This window comes from Hirundo rustica, chromosome 17 (assembly GCF_015227805.2).
Source record: "Hirundo rustica isolate bHirRus1 chromosome 17, bHirRus1.pri.v3, whole genome shotgun sequence".
In the NCBI taxonomy this organism is placed as follows: domain Eukaryota; kingdom Metazoa; phylum Chordata; class Aves; order Passeriformes; family Hirundinidae; genus Hirundo; species Hirundo rustica.
In genome coordinates, this window is record NC_053466.1 from 2,793,932 (window position 1) to 2,819,339 (window position 25,408).

The 25,408-nt window shown below is 51.2% G+C and overlaps 2 protein-coding genes across 3 annotated transcripts; one reads left to right on the forward strand and one right to left on the reverse strand.

Annotated features, from left to right (window-relative positions):
• Window positions 1–355: 355 nt before the first annotated feature.
• P2RX4 (purinergic receptor P2X 4) lies at window positions 356–7,527 on the forward strand. Of its 2 annotated transcripts, XM_040080625.2 has the most exons (12): window positions 356–535; window positions 1,112–1,259; window positions 2,649–2,720; window positions 2,815–2,887; window positions 3,364–3,460; window positions 3,620–3,700; window positions 3,787–3,928; window positions 4,265–4,401; window positions 5,720–5,813; window positions 5,887–5,952; window positions 6,043–6,138; window positions 6,840–7,527. In XM_040080625.2, exons 1-12 carry the CDS (start codon window positions 405–407, stop codon window positions 6,870–6,872), a joined length of 1,170 nt encoding a protein of 389 aa, XP_039936559.1. In that variant the 5' UTR covers window positions 356–404; the 3' UTR covers window positions 6,873–7,527. The 2 variants fall into 2 exon arrangements, with proteins under 2 accessions (XP_039936559.1, XP_039936558.1); XM_040080624.2 differs by lacking the exon at window positions 6,840–7,527 and having other exon boundaries at window positions 362–535; window positions 6,043–6,204.
• A 744-nt stretch (window positions 7,528–8,271) lies between these two features.
• On the reverse strand, window positions 8,272–25,102 carry CAMKK2 (calcium/calmodulin dependent protein kinase kinase 2). Its single transcript, XM_040080623.1, has 18 exons — window positions 25,043–25,102; window positions 20,760–20,876; window positions 19,861–20,332; window positions 19,087–19,134; window positions 18,623–18,676; window positions 18,444–18,495; window positions 18,221–18,354; window positions 17,579–17,615; window positions 16,782–16,803; window positions 16,411–16,499; window positions 15,999–16,198; window positions 15,858–15,911; window positions 15,330–15,403; window positions 14,857–14,944; window positions 14,514–14,609; window positions 13,838–13,966; window positions 11,882–11,982; window positions 8,272–11,519 (listed from the first exon to the last, which is right to left on the reverse strand). The coding sequence occupies exons 3-18, from the start codon at window positions 20,158–20,160 to the stop codon at window positions 11,447–11,449; spliced, it is 1,551 nt and encodes a 516-aa protein (XP_039936557.1). The 5' UTR covers window positions 20,161–20,332; window positions 20,760–20,876; window positions 25,043–25,102; the 3' UTR covers window positions 8,272–11,446.
• Between the last annotated feature and the right edge of the window lie 306 nt (window positions 25,103–25,408).

The window sequence follows — 25,408 nt, forward strand, 5'->3', positions numbered from 1 at the left end:
GGACATTAGGAAGAATTAGGAATAATTTCTTCCCAGAAAGGGTGCTTAAATATTGCAACGGGCTGCCCAGGGAGGTGTTGGAGTCACCGAACCTGGAAGTGTTTAACACTGGCGCGGCGCTCAGTGCTCTGGTCTATTTGACAGCGTGGTGTTCGGCCACAGGTTGGCCTCGATGATCTCGGAGGTGTTTTCCAACCGAATGGCTTCTGTGATTGTGTGAAAACAGCGGTGTAAAGACCGTGGCTGCCGGTGCCGCTGCCTCCGCCGGCCTCGGGCAATTTATCTCGGGGCCCCGGGGCTGCGGGAGCGCCCGGCGGGCGGCTCGGGGCGCTGTGGGGCTGCGGCAGCCGCGGCCCGGCCCGGGACGGCTCCGTCCCAACCGCCTTCTCTTGTCGGCCGCCGCCATGGCGTCCTGCGGGGCTGTGCACAGCTTCCTTTTCGAGTACGACACCCCGCGCATCGTGCTGATCCGGAGCCGCAAAGTGGGGCTCATCAACCGCGCGGTGCAGCTCGGCATCCTCGCCTATGTGATCGGGTGAGCGGGCGGCGGGGCCGCGGCTGTCCCGGGGCGGCCGCTCTGAGGGGGAAGCGGGGAGCTCGGCGCCGGGAGCCCGCGGCGCTGAGGGCGGGAGCCGCCCCTCCCTCAGGGGGCCTCAGGGGCCGCGGGCCCGATTATGTGAGGGCGTGAGGGCCTGAGGGGAGCCCGGAGCTCGCCGGACGGAGATACAGGCGGGATGGTACTGCATAACTGGGATTGTGGACCGAATCACAGAATATTCTGAGTTGGAAAGGGCCCCCACAACGATCAGGTCCAACTTTTAAGCGAATGGCCCAAGGGTCCCTCAGGAGTGGGACCGGCTCAGGAGGTAATTGTCGTTCCCCCAGCAAGGCTGGGCATAAAACCAAATTAGACCCTGGAAACCAGTATGAAAATAAAAAAATATCACCCCAAAAATCAGACGGGAGATTGCCAATCTGGTGACCCTTTTGTAAGGAAATACTGTGAAACTATCTGGAATGGCCCTTTCAGGTGGCGTGGAAAAAGGAGAAATTCCAGCCTGAACTTGTTTATGGTGTTTATCTATTGTTTCTTGCAATCCTTCTCTTTCAGGTGGGTTTTTCTGTGGGAAAAGGGCTACCAAGAAACAGACTCTGTGGTCAGTTCTGTAACCACGAAGGTGAAGGGAGTAACATTGACAAACACATCCACCTTGGGAGCCAGGATCTGGGATGTAGCTGACTATGTCATCCCTCCTCAGGTATCAATCACTTTCATGTGCAGAGAGAAGGTTTTCTAACAGCTGCTGCTTTGCTAAAGTCCACTGAGAGCTGGAGCAGCTTTGGCTCCAGTGCGGCCATGATATGAGAGAGTGAAGCAGCTTTGCTTTATTGCAGATCATGCTGAGCACCTGCCCTGGGGAAGCTTGTTCCAGGAAAAGTGTGTGTGTGTGTGTGCTTGTGTAGGATTGTAGAACTGTTTGGAGGCACCCAAGATAATCGCATTCCACCCTTCTGCTGTGAGCCACTAATCCCAGGTTACTCCAAGCCTTGCCCAACCTTGTATTGAACAATTCCATGGATGGGGCAGTCACAGCTTCTCTGGGCAACCTCTCCACCCTCAGAGTGAAGAATTCTAATATCTGTTCTAAGTCTCTCCTCTTTTAGTTGAAAACTCTTTCCCCTTGCCCTATCACTATGTGCCTGTGTAAAATGTCCCCCTCCCTCCTTTTTATAAGCCCCCTTTGTGTACTCAAATGGGCTGTAGGTTCTCCTTGGAGCCTTTCCTTCTCTGAGGGTGCCCACAAAGACCTGCAACAGCACCGGTCCTGACAGAGGAAGAACTTTGCAGGCATCAGGAAGAGGCTGTGACAGTAACCAAATGTCATCTTCTTATTGCTTTCTAAAGCAAACAACCCCAAGTTAGGTTATTGGCAGAAGCCGCAGGAACAGCCTGCAAGTCACCTGGTGCAGAGCTGAACAGGAATCATCGCTGTGGTTACTGATTGACTGCATCTGTGGGAATCTGTGCTGTGTGGGCCATATGTGGTGGCCTTCGGGCTGGGCAGGCAGAGCCAAACTGCTGGTCATGGGTCCCTTTGTCTGCATGACATGTGGTGCAGAAAAAAAGACAGACTTGGCCAGATTTTGGCTGAGCGGTCATATTTGCATATCAGTGGAGCGGAAGCAGATGACAGGTCTGGAGTCATACAGATCTGAAAGTAGTGAAAGTGAAGTAATGAAAATAGTGCTTCCTGAAGAAACAGAAATGGGCAAATTCCTAACTGATATATTGCAAAAAGAAAGTGTGGGAGTTGTGCTCTGACTTGCAGCTGGAGCTCTGTTTCTGCTCCTGCCTTATGACTCCCCTGAGGAGCTGTGTGAGCTCTGTTTTCGTAACATGAATGAGGAACTTTGGGCCGAGTGGGAGGACAGAAAGAGCTGCCAGTCCCAGTCCTTCTTCTGGCTAACACAGCAGCACCAGGAGATACACATAGGAGTCTCTCCTTTAGTGCTGCACCAGCAGTGTCCAGGGCAAGTCCCCTCTGCTGGGCCACCTGTGCTCTGTCAACAAAGATATTTGGTGCAGTGCCTTGGACACTCTTGGCAGACTGTCACTCTTAAGTTTCCTTCTTGTTTTGCATGCACAGGGTGAGAACACCGTGTTTGTCATGACCAATGTGATACTCACACTGAATCAGAGGCAAGGCCACTGCCCGGAGGTAGGTGCAGAATCCGCTTTAATCCTGCCTTGTGTGGGTGGGAGTGCAAGGGAGAGGGTTCTCAGAGTTTTATGGAACTATTGTTCCTCTCCAGCTCCCAGATGATCAAACAGAGTGCGATAAGAAGAACAACTGTGTTCCAGGATATGTCAGCACCCACAGCAGTGGTAAGAAACCTGCTGCAAAGGCTTCTTTCGGTCTAGGTTGTGAATGCCTCTGTGCTGTGCACTCCCTGCTGTGAAGGAAGCAGCATTTCACTTCTGTCTCCTTCTCTTTCTCTCACATATAAGAGAACTGACGGGGAAGCTCAGATTTTTCTTCTGGTGGACTTAGACCAGATGAACTTAGACTGTGCTGGGTGGATGCTGGGTAGACGTGGGTTTTGGTGAGTTAGCAAACAGTGTGAAGCTTTTCCATGGCCTTCAGTCCCTGAAGCAGTATTTCACATGGATGAGGCTTTGATTCAGGAAAAGCACCTGATGCTTCTTCCTCTGAAATTACACTTGCAATGGAAGATAATATAGGTTTTGGTAGTGGCACTTCACCTCTGGGGAAACTGCTTTCACCATATGGAGTGAGGGGATGTCACAGGTCAAATACTGCCTGGTTTTGCTCAGTAGTACCTCCATGCACATCTTTCCAGGCATTCAGACTGGGGAGTGTGTTCCATACAACAACAGCGTTAAGACCTGTGAAGTCTTTGCGTGGTGCCCCGTGGAGGATGATTATCACATACCCAAGTGAGTGCTCTCTCTTCCTACTCCGCAGTGCCCCTCCTGAGAGCAGGCTCGTGCTACACAGCTGATGCTTCTCCCACTGAGATGCTGTTGGGAATAGCTGAAGAGACGAGCACCAAGGACTCTGCAGAGTCCTGTGTTGGTTTCCCTCTTGTTTTGTAGGCCAGCGTTCCTGCGAGAAGCTGAGAACTTCACCCTTCTGGTGAAGAACAACATCTGGTACCGCAAGTTCAACTTCAGCAAGTAAATAGTGAGAGGGTCATCACACTGTCTGGTCTCGTGGGCAGTAAAGGGGATGCAACAACTCTTCTCTTTCTGTTCTCCTCTAGGCGAAACATCCTCCCCACTATCAACTCCACCTACCTCAAGAACTGCATCTATGATGCCCAGACAGATCCCTTCTGCCCTATCTTCCGTTTAGGGAAAATAGTTGAAGCTGCAGGGCAGGACTTCCAGGAAATGGCCGTGGAGGTATTTGGCAGATCCTTCTCTTGGGCTTCAGCTGTTTTTAGAAGAGGAGTAGTAGGGGGTTTTCCCCTCTGCCTCGTGGCATGAGCCACAGAACACAGATCAGCTGCAGGGTGAAGAGTGCTCTGGCCAGGGGGACTGGAGTCAATGCTACTTAACAAATAATTGGCCTTGCTTTGTTTGGGTGGGGTTGTGTGCAAGGTTCTGTAGCAGCAGAAAAGAGTGTTGGACTGAGCCTGGGATTAGAGCCAGTAAATCAGGTCCTGGTCAGCAGAGAGCCTAGTGCTGGGCTGGCTGTGCACTTGGACTGCCCATCACCTCCTCTCCTCCACTTGGCAGGGTGGAGTCATGGCACTGCAGATCAACTGGGACTGCAACCTGGACAGAGCCGCTTCCCACTGCGTGCCAAAATATTCCTTCCGGCGCCTGGACAACAAGGACTCTGCCCACACCGTCTCACCTGGCTACAACTTCAGGTAATGTGGCTGTGGAGGGCACCTGCTGTCCCTGCAGCTCCATGTGCCACTGGCAGTTGTGGTCATTTGGGCCTTTCAGTGGTGCTTGGAGAGCAACAGAAGAAAACCTGGAGAGCTTTTTTGATGCTGTGAGAAAGAGCAAGTGGGATCCTCATTGTGTGCAAACCAAAGCAGAGGTGGGAGGTCAGTGAAGCTCCACGGATTTCATCAGAGTGCCTGAGTCAAGTTTCCATCAGCTTTTTGCTGGCTGTTTGATGGGGTGCAATGGGAGAACTGACTGTCTCAGGGTGTGCTGATAGGGCACAATTTGAGGGGACTGAGGTGGGGTTGGGAGACTGAAGCATGTCCTTCGATCTGCTTGGGGGAAAAACTAACCTGTAAGAGTGGCTCTGTCAGTTGAAGACCGTATCTGCACCAGGAGTATCCTGGCATACACCACCACATACACATCCTGGCCAGTACAGCTGAGTCCAGCACTTCAGTAGAACACCAGCACAGAGCTGGCAGCTGGTTGCATCCAGACTCGAATGTAATAATACAGATTGGCCACCTTGCCAAGGTCCTTGCAGGATTCCTGCTTGTGAGGAAACATGGCTCAGGGCTGTTACTTCTAGAATCACAAAATCTCGCTTAGCACAGAGGATCTTTGGGTGGAACTTGGATGAATTTGCTGAGGAGCTGTGCAGAGCACAAATGTGTGTTTGGGAGGTGCCAGGCCAGCAGGTATCCAGGTGTCAGGACCAACTGGAGCTGGATCTGAAATGCTCTCACTAATTTCAGACTCTGGTACAGCCCCTTACCAATCCTTTTTCTCTTCCACCCTCTTTTCTGCTTCCTCCTGGCTTAGTCAACCACGTGGTGGAGTAAGTCTGATCTCTTGTTTGTTCTCATCCCTTTTCCCGTCGTTTGCTTGCTGTCACCCAGCGCGGGACGCGGAGCAGCCTTTGTGCTCCCGGCCCTGCCGCTCCCGGCCCTGCCCTCTCGCGGCTGCCTGCCCGCCTGCAGCCGCCTGCCCGCGTCTCCCGTGTAGCTGAATTTCTTCCCGTTAGTCCTGCTCCCCTGCTAAAGCTGCTTTCTCCCCTTCCTATGCCTTGCAAGTTTCCTCATTTATGGTGCTCGCAGTTGTCTTGAATTCACCTGCTTTGAGCTTTTCTCCTATGTGAGCCTGGCAGCATGAAATCTCCATCACTCAGGGCTTGTGTCTGGAAGTAACAATGTTCAGCCCGTCCTTTTGGGATGGGGAACACACCTGGATGTTGCATGATCACATAAGCAACCTCAAAATTTCCAGCTAAGCTCTGACCTATCTTTTCTGCAGGTTTGCAAAATACTACAAGAATAGTGATGGCACTGAATCACGGACGCTTGTCAAAGCTTATGGCATCCGCTTTGATATCATAGTGTTTGGAAAGGTAGGGTGACAGTTCCTGGAAGTCTTGTTCAGAGATGCTGAAAAGCATGCTCAGGCTTGTGACTGTCTTCTAGGCAGGAAAATTTGATGTAATTCCTACCATGATTAACATCGGCTCTGGCTTAGCGCTGTTTGGTGTGGTAAGTGACACTGTCTGCACTTGGACTCAGTTCTGGATTAGTGCCTCAGTTCTGAGGATCGTTGTCTTAAATTCCTTCAATTTCCACTAGGCAACAGTGCTGTGTGACCTTGTTGTTCTGTATTGTATGAAGAAGAGGTACTACTATCGGGAGAAGAAGTACAAATATGTGGAGGATTATGAACTGGTAAGCATCAACAAAGGCAGGGTAAAGGCAGAATTGCTTCCTCCTCTGACTCCACATAGATTCTGAAACAGGATGTAGAAAATCCACATTAAGTGGGGATTTTGAACCACAATTCTAAGGAAACTTTGTCTTCGTCAGAGAAGCTAATTTTTACCTCAAAGCTGTTGCAGGGAAGAGCACTAGAAACAAATATTGTCATGTTTCCTGGGTAACCACTCTTGGAGAGGAAAATATATGTTCAAGAACTTGTCATGCTCTGACTGCACCTCCCTTTTGGGTTGCAGTCATTGGCATTCGCCTTCTAAGAGCTGTAGGGAACAGCCCTGTTCCCATCAAATCCTTTCTTGGCTTTTGGGGTTCCTGCAGTTGTGAAAAAACCCATTCAATGGGTTGGTATTTTCTGAGACCAGGGTGCTGACAGCCACTGTTACAGCTCCCTCCAGGGTCCAAATGATCTGTTTGGTCAGTAGGATGTAGCTGGTTGCTTGACTGGTGCTGAGGACAGAGCTCAGCCCTACAGCCCTGTGCTTGGTGGGAAGTGTGAGTGCAGAGGGCAGATTTCTCAATTCCATACACTTTGTGCCACTGGAAAGGTAGTCTGAGTAACAAGAAGTAGCTTGCCTGTGCCAAGGATTTTATGTCATTGGAAGGCAGAGAAAGAAGAGTGTCTGGCAGAGAACTGTAATCTCTGATCCTTGCAGGAAGCTGGTGAGACATACGGAACAAACTCCTGAGCTCCTGGTGCTGCAGGACCAATTGCTGCTCTAAACCACTGCTGGGAACATTTCTTGACCCTGCCATGAGACCAGGCTCTCTTTGCTGGAAAGAAGTGGGGAACCAAACTGAGAAAGGGACCATCATCACTACTCTTCACTACCTGGGAGCCAGTCCCAGGGAGAACTGGGTCTGCTCCTTGTCTGCTGTCTTTCCATGTTACTTGCACTTAGCACAGAGGGAAAATTCTGCTTTATTGCCAGACATCTGCACTGGCTGAGCCTGGGACAGGGACAGCTCTGGCATCATCATTTTGCCAGTCCTCCTGTCCCTGAGCTCACTGATAGCAGAGGGCACAGGACAATAGGCACAGATTCTTCCTTAGAGTGAACGTGGCCACTGCCAGGAGGTGCCTAACCTTGGGACAGCAGCTCCTTCCTGCTGTCATTTTTCTTTCCCTGAAGGATTGTGAAGATTAGCTGAGCCTGTACCTACTATTTAATTGGGTCTCCAAGCTCCAGTGGCCACAGACCAAGATAAAGCAGAGTCTGGCTCCATTTTTCTATGGTAAATGTCTTACTAGTTACAGAACTTCTTTTCTGTTTTGTCTGATTTTTATGCTATTACTTTAAAATTTACTTCAATAAAATACTACCTTCCCTCAGCTCTCTTGAAGTTCTGCAAGCTGGGTTTTGATTGTTCATTTCTCCCCACATACCAAATGTTAGTGAAGGGCTATCAAAGCCAGGGCTCTGTGGGCTTTGCCTCTTGATTCTCTCAGCAGAAGTGCTGCTGCAACTACAGCTGCTCTGCCTTGTTTCTCATGACACCTTGTTCATGTCTGCTGCCTTAAACCCTCTCCAAGGAAAAAGACTTGTAAGTGAGAGGCCGAGATCTTAGGGTCTTTATCTGAGTGCTGGTACCAGCTGCTTGGAAGAACAGACCTGTTATTCCCTGGCACACCTCCCGTGTGTCTGGGCTGCTGCATTTAATGGGTTTACACAATTTGAAGTGGATTTGTTGGCTTTTATATCTACATGGCCTTGAGCACCTCTAGTGATCAGATTGACTCAAAAAGTCCAGGGCTTCCCTTTCTCTGAACCTTTACTGGTGTTACTGAGCCCTGGGATCTATTCCATACCTCCAGCATTCTGGCTGCCTTTTCTCCACAGTATTACCATTTTGTTTTATTGTGCCTGCTGCTGTTGAGCAATAAATTGTGTCCCAGCTCAACGAGTGCCCTTCCAAGAGCCAGCTCTCCAGTCTGTGCATGTGAATGCTCAGTTGTAATGGCAGAGCACCAGATTTCAGTAACAAAAGAGAGTGCTTTCAGATTCCTCTTCCAACAGCCAAACCCTCACTTGATAAAGCTTGATAAAGACCACACAAACTGAATAACGTTCCACTTGATCAGCTAACTCTGGGTTTGGTTGCATGTCATTTATTTCAACTTGTACAGTGAAGCTTGAACACCTGTGTGGAAAAACACTTAGTAGTTGGTTTATTCTTTCTTCTTAGGTAATATAATTTAAAAGTGGTAAATACACAGTATTTAAACTTGATACACCTGATAAAGTTAAATGCATAATAAAGGGGTAGGGGTGAAACACAAGCCTTGGTCATTAAACAAACAGTATAAAAATCAGGAATAGTTCAGGACCTTAGAAAAGAAACAGATCAATTGCCTGATAGGTAAGAGGGGACCACCACGGAAAACTACTCAGGTAAGAGGCCTGGTTTCCCCTTAGCACTTTCCTATGTGCTTTCAGAGCCAAAAAGGCTTAGTACACAGCAATAAGCCCACAGTCAGCACCGGGCTTGCTTGGAGGGAAGGGAGTTGGGGAAATCAAGCTATCGCCCAGTTCCAAGGCACAAGCAAAATGTTCACTTCACTATAAGGAGAAAGCATTACTACTAAGGAACAGCAGCTGGGGAACTGAGCAGGTTTATATACACAGTACAGCTTCTCTAACAGGTCATGCATTTAGAGAGATCTCCCTCACACGGCCACGCTTTATGCTTTCAACAGAGCTGGCCGACCAGAAAAATCCACATTGCGTTTCTTTCTTAAATGTGCATTTGGCTGCAGCCCCACCAGAGCCTGCACTGAGGGTTTGGAGAGCACCTTGGGGAAGTGCTGAGTTTAGCATCCTTTAGAACCAAGCCCGTGGCAGTCAGACACTGAGCAGTGGGAGTATCTGAGGCCCAGAGACTGGCTGGGCATGGGGGAGCTGGTACAGCTGCTGAGAAGCTGCGTTACACCTGGCAGACCTGTTTGGTCAATGTAAACTGTCTCACCTGACAAATCACACCTGGGGATGGGCAGCACAGAGATCTCTACAACACACCTCTAGCAAACACACCACACACATTACTATGCACTACCTACAAAGAATCAGATCCCCTAGCTTTTTACATTTTTTTTGGCAGATCAAGTCCGTTTGCAGGGTTACAGAACCAGGCTGCCCACTCACACACATTTCCACAATGAAAAGTCCTGTGTAGGGGGAGCAGGCAGCTGTAGTAGTGCTGCCCCCAAGTTACCTGTTTGGTTTTCCCATAGCTGAAGCTGCAGGGCTTTGGCATAGCCTCGGACTAAAATGGGAGGAAAACAGTGCGTGTCTTATGGCTCCAAACTCCATAGTATTGCTCCTAAACCACCAACTGTCCTCACTGGCTTTGGAGAGAGGCCAGCAGCACAATGCTTCCATTATAAATTGCAGTTTAGGGGGAACATCGCTTCAAGTGATCAAAAGGTGTAAGGGACAGTTTAGGTAGGCATCTGCACCCTTGCTAATGCTGTCCTGGCTTTAACAAAAACCAATCTCAAGCAGGAATTACCAGGCCAGGTCTGACTGCAGCAGGGCCAAGGACCTTGGCATGCTGCTGCTTGTGCTGCCCAGGATAAAATAAAGGAAGACAAGGGAACAGTCAATTTCTAAAGGCAGGGCATCCACGGCCAGGGTTAACAGGAGGAGATCTTACCATTAATCAAGACACTTGGCAGTCTCCTAGTGCCTGAGGAGGGCAAATAATTACACCTTATCAGTCCCTCACAAGCTTGGGAGATTCAAATCCTCCTTCTCTGTCAGGTACATCAAATGCCTCGTTCAAGGTCACACAACCACATCAGACTGAGAAAGGAGAAAGATCAGACCTTTTCCCCCTCAGTCCCACGCTCCATCCACAAAACAACTGTACTTACCGTGAGCCCTGTCCTCAGGCAAACCTTGGCTCGTCATTCTCCAGCTTTGTCTGAGCACAGAGAACTTGGGGAAGTGAATCTGGACGCCAGAGTCTCTCCCACCACATGACAGATTATTATTTTGTACAAGCACCACAAATAATCAGAGTAATCTGACTGAAGGTGAAAGAGCTCTTCGTAAGAAACAATCCATGAACTAGATATAGACTTAATTTACTAACAAGCCTCTGATCCACAGGCATTCACAAATTACTGGTAACAAACTTGCAAAAAATACATAGCATTGGCCCCAGAATCCAGATTAAGAGTTTGGAAAACAAACTTTTCTTTGAAAATCACTAGCTAATCATTAAGATCTTAAATTCTAAGCAAGCCCTAAGTCTATACTTAAAAAACAGCATAATTTGTATTATTTTTAATTGTAGTAAACCATGTAATGTACATGGAAGTGAAGGATTTTACCCTGAATTTTATATTTTATAGTATATCTACCTAGATCAAGTAAAAGATTTAGAAACAAACTGTTAGTGCTTCTTCTGCTATTTAAAACATTCTAAACGCCACCTTTCACTCATATGTCTGCAGCAAAAATAGTTCAAACTGAACTTAAGCCCTTAAATACCTTTTCCTTTCATACACTGAATACCTAACTTACCAAGTCTGGTCACACCAAGGCCTCTGGAAAGGGTGTTAATTACCTGAGGAGGTAATTAACCTCACTTTATGAACATCCTGAAGATGCTGTTTCATACAACTTGGCTCACAAATGTAGGCATTCTTTAAAAAGCTGAAAAGGTGGGTTTTTGCTTTGTTCCCATGCAGTTAAAAAGGTGTCAATTAAAAACAAACCAGAACGACAAGAAATAGATGCAACAACATTCCTGGTAGGTCATGAACTCTCAAAGTGCACGCGTGTGGTTGGTTATACGCGTATCCCACTTGGCAAAAGCTTCACCCTTCTGCACGTGCCCGCGGCCACGCGATGGGCATCGTGCCCCTGGCACGCTGGCGTCAGTCCCTGCAAGTTATTTGGCATTAAAACCAGCTAAAAGCAGTTCCAAACGCATTTTCCTTTGGCTGCCGTGGACTTCGTTTTGCAAAGCCCCGTTGCTGCTCACCACCACCGCTCACCTCTCCGCTGTCCGCCAGCGCCTCTCCCACCAGAAGTCAGCAGCCCAAGTGATCGGAGATGTTCCGTGTTTATGGCAAATAATCGGATGTCTGATAACACGTGATAACATGCTGCTATGTGAGCTCTACATCCAGCATTGTACTGAGATAGCGCCACGTCATGCTGCGTTTGCTCTGGGCTCTGGTCACCTCGTCCCCAGTGCACACGTGGTGACGTGCCCTGGATTGAGCTGCTCAACAGAACCGTAAAGTCCACGTTCAAGAAAGAAGTTCCTCCTCTCCCACGTTGGGCAAGTCGTTGCATTTCAGGTTATCTTCACTGCCTTGTTTCCTGTTTCCAAAGGAAATAAAACAGCTGCTGAGCGACTCAGAGAAAGGCAAAGCAGGCCACGAGACACCAGTTTCTGCCCCTTCCCTGCCATGGGATCTTTGGGACGCTGAGCATGTGTCATCTCTCCCCACGTTAACAAGCTGGAAGTGCCATAAAAAGGTGTTTTTCATCCCATCAGAACAGCAGGATATTGCATGTCACAAAAATCCCATAAAGCAGATAGAGATCAGATGGACAGGGTGTGAATGTTGCAGTCATGGCCCCCAATGAAACTTTCAAAGCCAACTATTTAATTTCTCCTCCAGCGTATCAGAAAAAGCTGCAGATGTCTTTTGGGGCTGAAGTGAGGTGATGGCACTTACGGCAGCAGGTTCCCAGAGGAAGACAATGACCTCTCCTCCCTCTTGCTCCCCTCGAACGGGTTCCCAAAGGATCGCTTCCGGATCATCGTTTTAACCAAGATCTGCAAAACCAGAATGCAGTTCATTCAAGAGCAACAGGAACATCCAACCTGCATGCCCAAGTAATTTAAAAAAACTACTGAAAACAAGCCAAAGTTCTCTATTAATAGAAATCAGAAGGAAGCATCTTTGCAAGTCTCCAGCTGCTTAATACAGCAGCTGTATCCTCATCTGAAACCCTTCTAGGTGAGAGCCACACTAGATGTAAGAGGCTGGAAAGGAGAGCAAAGCCAAGTCTGAGAGGTTTCTTTCCTCCTCAGAAGCAGGTTTTACTGATTACTGCATCCAATACCTGCAAATTCCCAGTCCTCCATGATTACCTGGCAAAATAATTCACTGGAAAGGGAGAGGGGAAGGAACTGGCACAATTTTACCTTAATGTTCATCTGAGACCAAACTGAAAGGCTGGGCATTTGTCCAGCTTTGTCTGCGAAGCACAAAGTTACCAATCAGAGACTGGTGGGAACAGAGATGTGTCAGGGTTCTTCCGTGGCATCCCCCAGCTTGCTTTGCTGGTGGGAGCAGACAACAAGATGAGCAGCACCGGACCCTGCCTTGGCAGGTGCATCTGTGAGAGCCCCCAGCTTCATTTGTTGTTGCTTTTCATCCCTCTGTGCCTCGTGTATCTGCTCACCAGGGCATACAGTGAGCTGTTCTGTGTCTGAAGGCGAGGGTGTTTTAAGAGTCAAAGCCTTGTGAGTGAATCTCATAGTGGAGCGCCAACGCCTGCACTTGGCTGCACAAAGATCAAGCACCAGAGGGTAATTTTGAAGATCAAATGCAAATGTGAAAATACCACATCTGCCTGGAAGCAGTGTGTTATTTAAGAGTCAAAGAGGTGCAATAAAATCTGATTTGCCTTGAGCTGTGCTGAACACACCTGGATTTCAACAGGGCTGGGAGAACTGAGCCTACTGATCAAGTCCTCTCTGAACAGGAAAAAGGGGGTAAACCCCTCATCAATGGTGATCTCTTTAGAGCAAAATCTACTTTTTCAGCCTGAGCAGCACAAGGTGCATTTGCATATTCACATGTCTGCGGGCAGTGAGATTTCTGCAGAGTACCCAAAAGAGAGAGAGCTCCAGTAATGAAGCCAGAAGTGGGCACAGCTATGAGATGGTGAAGGGGCTTCAAAGAGAAACCTGTTCTTCAAAAAAATCACAGGCAGATAACACCACACCAGGGAACTGTGAATGGTCGCACCCTGTTTCCCCTAACACAAGGGCTGGCAGCACCCAAAGAAACCATTAGGTTCAAAACCACAAAGGCTTTCACTTTCCACACAGGACAGGGTTACAGTGTGGTTCTCACCACCACAGTGGGTTGCAGAGAATAAAAATATGAGCTTGAAAAGAGATGAGATGAAGTCACCAAGAATAGCTCCAGGCGGGGGCTGATGCACGTCGTGGCCCAGATAAAATCTCCATCCTGGGAAGCTCCCACAGCCCCTACAGCTGGACAAGCAGAACAGGGCAGGAGCTCCTTGTGCCTGGCCAAAACACCTGCTCCTGGCCACGGGCAGGTTCTGGACGAGACACTCGTTGCCCTGAGCAAAACCAGTGATACTTAGGCAGCCAGCTCAAGTGTGAAGACCAGCAACCCACTGACAGTTACTTTTGGAACTGCTCCAAAATATTCCTCTGCACTGTGGGGTACAGCCATGTCCAGGGAGCTGCTGAGACCCTGAGACACCCAAGTGTCTTGCAGCACTTGCTGCCAAGAGAGGGAAGGTCTTTGCTCCAATCCTGCCCAATGCTTTTGCCCTTCAGCAGTGAACTCCAGCTGCTCAGGGTCATCCCCAGCAGGCAGCATGAACCCCACTGTGCATCCATAGACCATCAACTCCTTTTTGCTCACCACGGTGGCCAGGCTGGGGATGTGCTTGACTGAATTCTCCACTTCCTCCTCCGTCACCTCGACGAGGGTGCAGTTCTCATCCTCTGTGGGCAGCAGCTCCGCTCCGTTCTTGGTGACCCAAGGGTGCAACTTCAATTAATAACACAGCCTGTCAGGAACGATTTCCCCTTTTCCATAACTCAAACTACACAAGCCTGGCAAACGCATCTGCTTGTCCAAGCTATGGCCCCTGTGTGCTCCAGAAACTCCAGGGAGCAGGGCAGCGGTGTGCCATGCCACTGGTGAGCCAGCTCACCCCAGCACTGCCAGGAACTGCACAGCCCAGAGCAGAAAATGCCGTGGTGTGGCTCATCCAGAGCCAGCGCTGGCCCCAGCTACACAACCAAGCCATAACCTTGGTGACCTACAGCACTGGGCATCTCTGGGCTTTAGGGAAGGAGACCTATCTTCACTCCCATCTTATGGATTGAGACAGCACCAGGAGGCACAAGAGATTTGTTCCAGTCCACACATATGAGCAGCAGCGATGGGGAGATCCACCAAGCCCTGGACCTGGTTTAATCCATGACTGACGGCAGAACCCCTGTTTCTCCTTGCCCACACACCTGGTGACTTGGTGGGCTGCAGGAGGAGCACAAAACGGTTCCGCAATTCCCCCGCAATCCTTTCCCCCTACCTTGGTCTCCATTCTCTCAGCTTGTCGCCCCTTCCAGGCTCCTGCAGGGGCGAAGGACCAGAAATCTCCTGCGAAAGGCTGTTGCACAGTACTTTCCTGGTAGCAGAGGAAATACTGTACTCAGGGGATTTCCTTTTGCCTGCGACTTCTATAGGCACCAAAGGTCCCAAAGATGAGCAGGTCCCGGAGCAGGGGAAGGAGCTGGGACTTACCTGCCCAGGGGCCCTGGGCACAGGGGGAAGGACCTAGCCTGGCACGATCAAACTGACTCCCAAAAAAAGCCGAGCAAAGAGAACCCAACAGAAGTGAAGCCACAGTCAGCACCAGGAAGCTAGGTCAGTACCTTGATTTCTGGGACCGAAATCCTAGATTCAGGATTTTTATCCAACATCCGTGTAATCAAATCCTTCAAGAAGTCCGTAACTTCTGGCCTGTGGAAGGAAGAAGGGAGAGGTGAGATGGGGAAAGGGATGGATGCTGCCTCTGTTCTTCACCTCAGTACCAGCTACTATGGGCCTTCTGGGCAGAGGGGCTGGACTCCAGCCTCAACAGGGAAGCAGCTCTGGGTTCTTGTACACTCCTCTCCAAACTCCCTCTTCCTCCTCTCCAAACCCCCAGGAAAAGCAAAATTTTCCCTTTTGAGGCAATGTGAAGTGTGATCACACATGTACAGGGCAGGGAGAGACCAACTCGAAGCTTGAGTTTTGCAAAACCACAGAAGAACAGGGCCAGCCCGACTCAGGCAGTGCTTGAGAAACAACTCAAATGATCTGTAAAATAAGGATTGATGGGTTGTTTTTGTTTTTAAGTACTTACTGGTCTGGGAACTCCAACGTTTGGGTCTTGATTTTATTGTGTAAACTCAAGATCCTTTCATCCATAAAAGGGCACTACCACAAAGAAAAAGAGCAATGAGGAAAGCAACAATCAGTATTAAGAGGCAGCAGTGGGGCAGCCAGAGGAGCATCAGGATCTCACAGGGTATGAAGGAAAGCAAAGATCCAATTACAGGGAAATTCCAGAAAATTTCCAATTATATCAATGTCTACTTTTAAACGCAATGAAAAAAACATTTAACTAAAAATTACCAATTACTACAAGAGCTCCTTTCCTAAAAAATCTAAAGGGACAGAATTTTTTTCCACTGGGGAAGAAGAGAAACCCAGCCTTTTTGGCTGCGCCCATCCCAGGGACAAACAAAGGTTTCCGATTTCCATCCACACCTCCTCATCTCCACTCAGTTCCAACAGAGACACAAGGTGCCAGTCCCACTGCTTACCTGGAACATGAGAGGCACAAACTAACCCCCAAACCCCAACAGCACTGAAAAAGCCATCTCATTACCTGCCCAAACACGAAGCAGTACAGCGTGATCCCCATGGCCCAGACATCCAAAGCCTACAGAGTGAAGAAAACATAGTTAAATCTACAAGATTTCTGTGTGTGCAAGGTCAGTCCAAGACCATTCAAATTGCTATTAAATACCTTTCCAGAGAAGATTTTCCTGGTTTCTGAGAGGGTCTCTGGGGCCATGAAGGCAGGAGTGCCCACTGTATTGGTTAAGAGGGCATCAGCTCCCTTGAACTCGTTGCTCACTCCGAAGTCGGCGATCTTGATGTGCCCATCTTCTCCCACGAGGAGGTTGGAAGGTTTAATATCCCGATGGATTATCTTCTGATAGTGCACTGCAGCCAGAGGGACAATGAGTGGTTCAGCAGCAGCACTGGTTTGCAGCAAAGGAACCACGAGGGCTCCCTGTGGCTCTTTCTGCTAACACCACGAGCAGCCTCAGCTTTAAAATCCCCTGTGCAGCATGAGCCAGCAGAAAGACCAGCCCGAGGTGTTCAGAAAAAAACTCAAAAATAAGAAATCCAGTCATTTTTGCAGAGACACTTACAGTATTCAATGCCCTTGATCAGATCCTGGAAGTAGAACCGAGCCTGGTCCTCACTGAGAGGTTTCAAGGTTGGGATTTCCATCACAGGGCTGCAAAGAAAACAGAGAACAAGTTCATTCCCCACCTGGATGTGCTGAATCAGGGCTTGAAGGCTTTGTCACTGGCTAGTGACAGCACACAACCTCAAACACAGGCACCCACAGGGTGTACTCAGCTGTAACCAGGCTGAGATGCTTTTCAAACCTCAAGCCCCACCATGAACCTCCCCATCACCTCTGCACCCCATTCCCACCTTGTATGGCCAAGCTCTGCAACCCACAAACCCATCTCATGTTCAAGTGTAAGGATTGAATCTGGAATTCAGTACTCACCCCTGCTTCACCAGCTCAAACACTGCAACACAAAAGAGAAGGTGATTACAGATCACTTACAGGGTACGGCTCCTGCGAGCACAGTCTCAGCACAAAAGCAATTATTTTAATGACAAAAATTCTAAAAATAATATGTTATTTTTAAAAAGGAGATGCCATCTTATGCAAGGCACGTGGCATTTGGTTTGCTCCCATTATCAGTTAAGGGGATGCTGCCAACTATCTTCTCAGTGCTGCAGCTTCAGCATCACAGAGTTCCCTCCATGGCACGCAAAAACCCTGTTTGCCACCAAAAATGATGGGCCCACACCCTGGGCAAACCTCAGCGCTTGGCCATGAAGGCATCACATGCTCCTCCACTAGTACAGGCTGAACATAAATAATGGGGAAAAAATTCCTTCTCCAAGAGTTTTGTATTTACATCAAGCAAACGACTGCAGTCTGCCAGGCAGGTTGGGATGTGGCTCCTTTGTACCTTGGAAAATGAACTCATGCTTTTTTCCCAAAGGCAGAGAAATAAAACTACTTTCTATCAGCCCAGCTTCAAAGATGACAACACCAAACACTGGTGCCTCTCATGGCAAAGCATGCCCTGGTGTCGAATTAAGGTCAATGAAGTGCTATAAAGCACTCTTGTCTCTGTTCACAACCCAGATTGCATCTCATCTCCTCCTCCAGCACATGCAGGCTATACCCACAGTGAAGGAGAGACCCAGCCCTGCACACAGAGCTGCTCCAAAATACACTGGGAACCTTCTGCCCTATCCCTCTGACACCCCAGGGCAGTGGGCACTTACCCATGTACAGGTGATCCTCACTGGGGTCATCCAGGACCTGCCAAAAGAAGCAAAAAGGCGATTAAACAGTGCCAAGAAAACCTTGCCAATTAAGCATTGTGATATTTTATTTAGCAGCCGTCTCAGTTCTACACCATCTGCACCATCAGCACGGTCTGCTCATCTCTGAGCTTCTACCCACAAGAGTAGGGAAAAGAGGACAGAGATGGAGCTGTACTTCAAGGAAGCAAATATTTAAAACACACAAGAAGCATCATCTGACTCATGAGCCAAATAAACTCCAGCCTGCACATCCTTAGTTCTTGATTTTTGGACTGTTTCATACAGGCAGTGGGTGGAGGGCAAGGCAGCTGCACTGTTGAACTCACAGAAACACCAGTTCTTCCCCAAAACCTGGCTCAGCACTTGTTTCCTCCACAGAAGAAACATTTTTCTGCATTTCCTTTTCTGAGCAGGGAAGAAAAAAATCTTTTGGGAGGTGAGAATAAAAAAGCCTTCTAAACCAAGGAAAACACAATTCTCCCAAAGGCAGGACCTGCCCTTGCCCCCTTCCGGGGTGACTCCCCTTCACCCAGCCCACCCCTGCAGCATTCAGGCTCCGTCACGCTCAAGGATGAGTTTTGGAAAGAGGCCAGCGCTTACCTCCACCAGCTTCACCACGTTGGGGTGGTCCAACTTCTTCAGGATGGCAATCTCCTGGTAGACCTGTTCGATGGGCCCTCGGGGCTGCAGGCAGCCCTCGGACGCAGCTTTGGCCCCGCGGGGCGGCGGGCGGCCTGTGGGAAAGGCAGAGAGGTGTCCAGCTGGGAACAATCCCCCGGGATCCCCAAAATATCCCCCGCCCAAAAGGCTTTCTGCCACTTACGGGGGAAGCCCGCCTGTCTCATCAGCTTCTTTTTTGAGAGAACCTTCATTGCCTGCAAGAGGGGAACAAATGTGAAATTTGGGGCAAGTCGAGGATGAAACGTGGCAGGGAGCGAGCAGAGGGGATCCATCCCGCTCCCACCGGCCCCGCTGCGGGCTCTGGGGCTGTGTGCTACTCACATAGTAGGTGTTATCATCCTCGTTGTAGGCCAGCTTCACCACCCCATAGGAGCCCTGGAGAGGGGCACAGCCATGGGGCACAAGTCAGGGACAATCCAGAAAACCCACATCAGCAAACCAGGCTCTGGGCTCCTCCACAAACCCACCCCACAGGGATCACAGAGCTGGTGGGCAATGGTGGATGAGCAGGGGGGTGTGCGGCCTGACATCACACTGACAGCAAAGAAAATCTTCAAATGCCCCACTGAGTGGGAGGGAGGGGGAAGGGGGAAAATTAGTAATAATTTGAAAAATATACAATTCAATTGGCACCATTCAGAGCAGAAGAGTGAGCAAAAAAGCGCTGCCATGCGAATGGCTGGACTTGCTCCCATTCTAGAACATTCCCATGACTGGAAAGTGAAAGCAAGCCCAACGCCCTCCCAACCCAAAACCCCTCATCCCACCCCAAACCCAATATTCACCTTCCCAATCTCATCCTTCAGCTTGTACTGGTTGAGCTGCACACAGTCCTGCGGGGAGAGAGCAGGGAAGTTTGGCATGAACCACAAAACTGCTCATGTTTGCTTTCCTTTTAAATCTCTTCTCTGCAAACTCACACCCCGTCCTGTTCTGCCCAAGCACCCATGTGGGGCTGGGCAGCTTTGATTCATGAGCCACAGAAGCCACCCACTGAGCCACACATTGGTGTGTTTATAGATGGCTAATTGCAAACCTTAACGGCCGAGCAGGTCCTGTCCTGTCCACTCATGTGGAACGAGAGCGATGGACCGCGAGAGCCCTGAGGGGTTTAACGCTGGCGACCTGGCGCCAAGTAATTTTATTTCTTCTGGGCAAAGCAGCCACTTGCTGCCTGTTTTCTGTCAGGCTGGGGGCAGGCAGGCCTGTTTTCTCATTAGATCTCGGTGAACTTCTCTTTTTTTCTTTTTAAGGCGTAAAGAAAGAAATTTGCGCTACACTCCTGGCTTCCATCAAACACAGCCGCGAGAGCCGGTGGCATCAGCAAAAGGCACGAAAACTGGTGAGCTGGGGTCCCACCTCCCTGAGGGCTGTCCCCATGGCCCAGGATGTGCCCCCTGCCACACATCTGCAGACATGCTGTGAGGGTTTATCCCAAAAAAAACAAGCAAGAAGAAATTCCACGGTGGGCAAATCCAGGCAGATGGGGGCAGGAGGACCGCAGGAGCGGCTCACCTGCAACGTTCATCCCCCTCACCTGTAACGTTCATCCCCCTCACCTGCAATCCCGTGATGGACACACGGTTGGACTCCACCGTCGGCCGCCGCGGCAGCCGTGGGGAGGAGTGCGGGGACGTCACCGGGGAGTAAGGGAGGGAGGGGTAGATGAAGCGCTCGTTGGCGCCGGTGCCGTTCCCGGGCGAGCGGGCGGGCTGCGGCCGCTCCTGCAGGGACAGCTTGCGGCCGGAGAGGTGCAGCTTCCGGCCATCCCCGAAGCCCTCGCTGCCGGGCACGTCCATCTCCTCCTCGCTCGCGCTGCCCGTGGCGTCGTGCTCGGTGACCACGATGAGCGAGGCCATGCTGGTGTGGCCGGGGCTCAGCGCCAGGGGGTCCCGCAGCGCCGCGGGGGCTCGGCGGCCGCAGCCTCCGGCGCAGCAGAGGGGCTGTGGGGCGGGAGAGCTGCTGGGGGCACGTGGCGGCGTGGAGGGACCAATGGCTTCATCCTGGCCATGCTGTGGCGGGGAGATGTGCCTGCAAACACAGGGCGGGTCAGCCAGGCTCTCTGGAAAGCGAGGTTTCCTGTTGTGCCGCTCGTTGTGCCACAGATTGATTTATTCATTGCACAGGGAATGGTGAAGCCAAGAGCAGCGGTGCAGAATGGCACCAAGATGCACAATCACCTTGCCGTGGGGCATACCCCAGGCCAGAGCCAGTCTCAACCCCAGGGCTGCCACCACTGCTTCTTCCACCCTTTTTATCTAAACACCTTCAAGGAATAACAATTCCATCATCTCCACTATGGAAATACTCCAAAGGGGGTGTTTTAAAGGGGCAGGATAAAGAATGGCACTATACCGGCATAAATACCATGGAGTTCCCTACTTTACTGCTCAAAGTGGGCATATCTCTGCCAAGCCCCCCCAAACAAAGCAGTTCAGGGGCACAGGGACGCACTTACCAAGCGTGGGGTACAGGACCAGCCCCCTGGCTCACTGCTTCCTCCCACAGCCCATCATTGCCAGTGATTTCTGTTCCTCGCCCTGTGGCCTTCTGTGCAAAACTCAGGTCCCCAAACCTTGAGATAAATGAGAAAACTGTTAGCAAGAAAAAAATATTTTAAAAAAAAAAAAATCAAATAATTCAGTGATACTTAAAAAAGAGAAGAAAATTATGTTAATTCACACATGCCAGGCACCCCACAGCACCTGGAACTGTTCAGTGGTTGGTTGGCTGTAAACCATTGCTCTTCCCTGCCCCAACACTAGTGCTGTTTTTAATTTCTAGGTTAACAAGTTGCCACAGAAGGAAGTGAAAAAAAAAATCCTGAAACAACCAGCCCAGGAGCAGGAGCAGGGTTTGAGGCATTTTTCTGCCTGGTTCCCACACCTCGACGAGGCGGCCAGTTAAAATTAGCTCCACTCGTCTCCACTGAAGTTTCCGTGCTGCACCCACAGCACAACCACCCTGAATCAGCCCAGCAGAAATTATGGGTCAAGTACAGAAATCAAATCGTCTCCCCCGTCCTCGAGGCTTCACAATGGCCTAATTGCTGTTTTCAACACTGATCTATAAACCAGAGCTTTTGTGCCCAAGTGGGATCGGCCTGGAGCTGAAGCCAACGCGGCAGCGCTCGCCGCTCCGAGGCACGGAGAAGCACAGGGATGGGGAGGCTATAAATAAGCCAACGAACAGCAACAAGGACAAACTATTCCCAGAAACACTGAGTTTCGTGGGGCTGAATCCACTCCTGGATGGGGCTTTGCTGTGTGAGAGAGCCAGGAGCCACCAGCCAAGTCAAATTCCCCCCGCAGTGCTGCTGGCAGCCCACGGCAGCGTGTTTTAATGCACTCCCAAATGGATTAACACAAACAGGCAGCCCCCCCCATTCATCCTGAATTCACAGGGATGCATCTCGAGGCCATTTGCCTGGCCTGCTTCGGGCACCCCTCCAGTGGGCACATATAAATAGCTGCCCCGAAGCCGGAGCCGATCCGGAATGCTGTGCCCTCTACCCTCACCGTGCTCTGCGGCCGCACCAAAAAAGGCAGCTCATCGGGGCAGCCTTGGTATGAAAGCACCCCAGGAACATCGCTGGTAGCAGCACCAGTCCCCAGCAGTGCCCCAGCATGGCTGGGAATCCCATCCCGCCCCCAGAGCATCGCCTGCATCCCGATTTCCAAGGGCTCCTGATAAACTTTGCCGGGCTTGAGCAGAATTGAGTTATGAAGTCTCAGTCACACTTGAGAGCTGAGCGTGTCCTGGCCGGCGGGAGTTAATTGGCTTGACCAGGATAAACATATCAAGTCTGATTAATTCAAGCAGGCTTCCCCAGGCTCTGTAAACTAAAAGTCGTCCAAGCCCCATCGTAACATCAGCTGAAAGTGGGAAATCTGAGGGGTTTTCCCTCTGCATGTGTGCAAAGGGTCAGAGGATGGGGGTTTTAAGAAATTGCCTTCTGAGACGACACCTCCCCTGAGAGAAACCCAAAAGTGGGGTCACACTGTTGAACACAGCCCTGTTATCCTTAATAAGCACATGAGGAGGAGGAAGAGGTGGAGAACAGCTGTATTCCCAGCCAGAGAGAAAAGTAAAATTGCTGAAACAAGGGCAGTAATCCCAAAGAGAGAAAATACAGCCTGGGAGCTTTGGCTTCACCAACCCATCCAGGCCCTTGCCTGGGGAAAAGCAGCACATTCTGGTATGAATTCAAGCAGATCCTTATGTAAAAGGGAGCAGCACATGCCCACAAAATCCTCAGGAAATATAACAGCCTGGTGTATAGAAATGATTTATCGGCACAGCTTTTGGCTGCAATCCATAGATAACCCATAGCGGCTGCAGCAGGATTATCGAAGCAATCAGTCTCGCATCTAATTCAGCAAGGAGAGGGATATTAAAATGAAAAGAGGTCTGTGAAACCCTGGCAGCAGCTCTCCCTCTCGCTCAGCGTCCACGTGGCTTGAGCGGAAGCGAATGGGAGTGAAATCAGCCCCCGCGAGGATGAAGGATTTTCACAGCCCCCTCGGGCCGCCCCAGCTCTGCTGAGAGCGTGTGGGCCTTGCCTGGGTCCTGCTGGATGTGGCCACCTCTGAAGAACACACCGACCAACGCTGGCCAAGTGCAGAGGGTGGCACCTTGTAGCCAGCACCGCTGCAGGGATTTAAATCAGAGCATATGGATGTATCTGCCTGCCCTTCCCTCCCCAGAGCTGTTTCTCTACCCAGATGCAGGGGCTGCACACTTGCCTTCCCCACCCTGTGTCACTGTGGCAAGGCCAGACACAGTGTCAGGATCAGACCCTCCCAAGGGGGTAGGGACTTGGTGGCAGCTCAGCAGTGACCCTTCCATCCATCCTTCCATGGGAGTCAGCTCACAAACCGCAACTTCAGCTTTTTTTAACAAAACTGAACTCAAAACACCAAAACCAGGGCTGATTTTACTCGCAGAGATCCTCCCCTGCTACTGCTGAAGGTTGGTTAAAAGCCAAGCAGGGCCAGCCTGGGGAAGTTATTGGTCTCCCTGGGCACAGTCCAGTGGCTATTTTGCTTTCTCCGGTCACGGTCAGCAGTGGAAGTGCCCGTGCCAAGAGTGGTGTCATCTGCAGCGACGGGGGCATCGATCACAGTTTCCCTTCCTAGGGGTGAGCACAGACCTTGCCAGAAATATATTAGTCACTGTAGTATACAAAGCCCATATGCACCCCTACCTGACTTTTAATGGGAAAAAAAACCCTCTCATCAGCTTCTCTAGAAGTCAGAGGACACCCAAATTTATGAGATAGTGGAAAAAGGTGCCCCATACCCCGTCTAGGACAGGTCCCTGTGCCCAAGCTTTTCATCATCCCCAGGGCGAATGGAAGAGCCTCCTGCACTGCCTGGCCCAGCCAACACAGGCTGGAAAGAATTGGGGGAAAAAATGCAAAGCCAGGCTTGGTAGCATTGTAGTGTCACAACACGCAGCAGCAAGTTTCAATAGGAATCACAAAAATGTCTTTATCAAGGTTTTTTTTATAATTTTGAGGATACTGCCTAGTACTGCTGAAGCAATATATAACGAGCATCCCAAAAGAGCTCCAGAGATGGTGTTGAGCACAGGCCAGGATAAGCTCAGGGCACCTCCATCACCTTGTCCAGCACTGCCAAGCAGCTCCCAGCTTTCCTGGAAACATCAGCTCCAGCCTATGATGCCCACAAGAGAGGAAACGAGGGCAGCTCTCCACTTTGTGAACACCACTTAAAAGACATTAGGGCAGAGTTGAAAGCAAAGGCTCCTCCAAATTACCTCCCTGGAACAGTGCTGGTCCATCAGACACCCCTCACAGCACACTCAGGTATGGTCTTTGGGGGTTTGTTGGCTGTTTTTCCCAAGAGAAAGTGCTCACGGAGAGCCAGGAGAAGGATGGGGCTCCTTCTCCCAGGAGAGGGGTTGTCTCTGTGAAGGCAGCTCTGGTACCCACAGCTACCACACACCCTCTCCCCAGCGTGGTCCCCCTGGCCCTGAGGACAACCCGGCCCTGTCCCCAGGGGTGGTTTCTGTCCCTGCAGCATTGCAGTCAGCCCGCAGCTCCACACCAGCTTCCCGTGGTCACCTCACTTCTGCTCTTGGTCTGGGCTGTTACCTTCATGCGCCTGATGCTCTGTGCCGTGCACGTGGCTGCAGGGCTGCATCCCACCTCCTTAACCACGCTCTGTCACTCGCAGCAACCCAACCTGTGGCTTCTAATGAGACCCGACCCCTGTACACGGTCGCTGCACCAGCTCCATCCACCCTCTAACTTACCCCTGGGCATTAAAACCGCCCCCTTCCCCTAACCCCACGGCCTATCTTCCCCGGCGCCCCTGCTCCCGGCCCTCAACCCGCGGACAGGAGCCCCGTGGGCTCTGTGTGACACGCGGTGCTGCCACCCGGTGCCACGGGCGCTCCCGGGGTGCCGGTACCGCGGCACGTGTCGGGGCCGGCGGAGCGGGATTGTCCGCGGGGCCCGGGCGGCCACGGCGCGGGATGGGGAAACGGCAGCACCGAGCCCGCCCCGCGGGGGTGTCCGCACAGGCCGCCCTCGGGAGAGCCCCGTCCCGAGGCGATGCCGTTGGCAGCCCCGGCCCCGGCTCCATCCCCGCTCCATCCCCGGCTCGGCCGCCCCCGCCCGCCCGGTCCCTCCGGGCGCGGCTTTGTCTCCGCCGGCGCGGGCGCATCCCCCGCCCGGGCCCGCCCGGCCTCCCCGCCCGTTCCCGCAGCACCGACCTGGCGGGGAGCGACCCCGGGACCCCGCAGCCCCCGCAGCCCCCGCCGCGCTGGGCCGGAGCGCGGCTGCCCGGCGCCGCCTTCGCTTTCGGTTCCGCTCCGGCGGCGGCAGCGAGGGAAGGAGGGAGGGAAGGAGGGGGGGAGCGATGGAAGGAGGGAGGGAGGGAGGGAGAGAGGGAGGCCCCGCTCCGCCCCGGGGAAGGGCAGGTTTCCCCCCGGGCAGCCGCATCCTGCCCGCCCGCCCCCTGTAAGCCTCTCTTGGGGTGTGTTTTGTTTTCTTCTTTATTTGTAATTTTTTTCCCCGGTGTTTTATTCCCGCCCGGGCCGCGCGGCCCCGCGGGATGCAGCGCGGAGCCCCGGCCGGAA

Excerpts from the sequence above, each read along its gene's own strand:
- P2RX4 (XM_040080624.2), top strand. The coding sequence starts at position 405 with ATGGCGTCCTGCGGGGCTGTGCACAGCTTCCTTTTCGAGTACGACACC. Across the intron at positions 536-1,111 it reads ATCCTCGCCTATGTGATCGG|GTGGGTTTTTCTGTGGGAAA; the intron begins GTGAGCGGGCGG and ends CTTCTCTTTCAG. Across the intron at positions 3,461-3,619 it reads GATGATTATCACATACCCAA|GCCAGCGTTCCTGCGAGAAG; the intron begins GTGAGTGCTCTC and ends CTTGTTTTGTAG.
- CAMKK2 (XM_040080623.1), bottom strand. The coding sequence starts at position 20,160 with ATGGCCTCGCTCATCGTGGTCACCGAGCACGACGCCACGGGCAGCGCG. Across the intron at positions 15,404-15,857 it reads ACTGCTTCGTGTTTGGGCAG|TGCCCTTTTATGGATGAAAG; the intron begins GTAATGAGATGG and ends TCTTTGTGGTAG. Across the intron at positions 14,945-15,329 it reads ACGTTGGAGTTCCCAGACCA|GCCAGAAGTTACGGACTTCT; the intron begins GTAAGTACTTAA and ends TTCCTTCCACAG.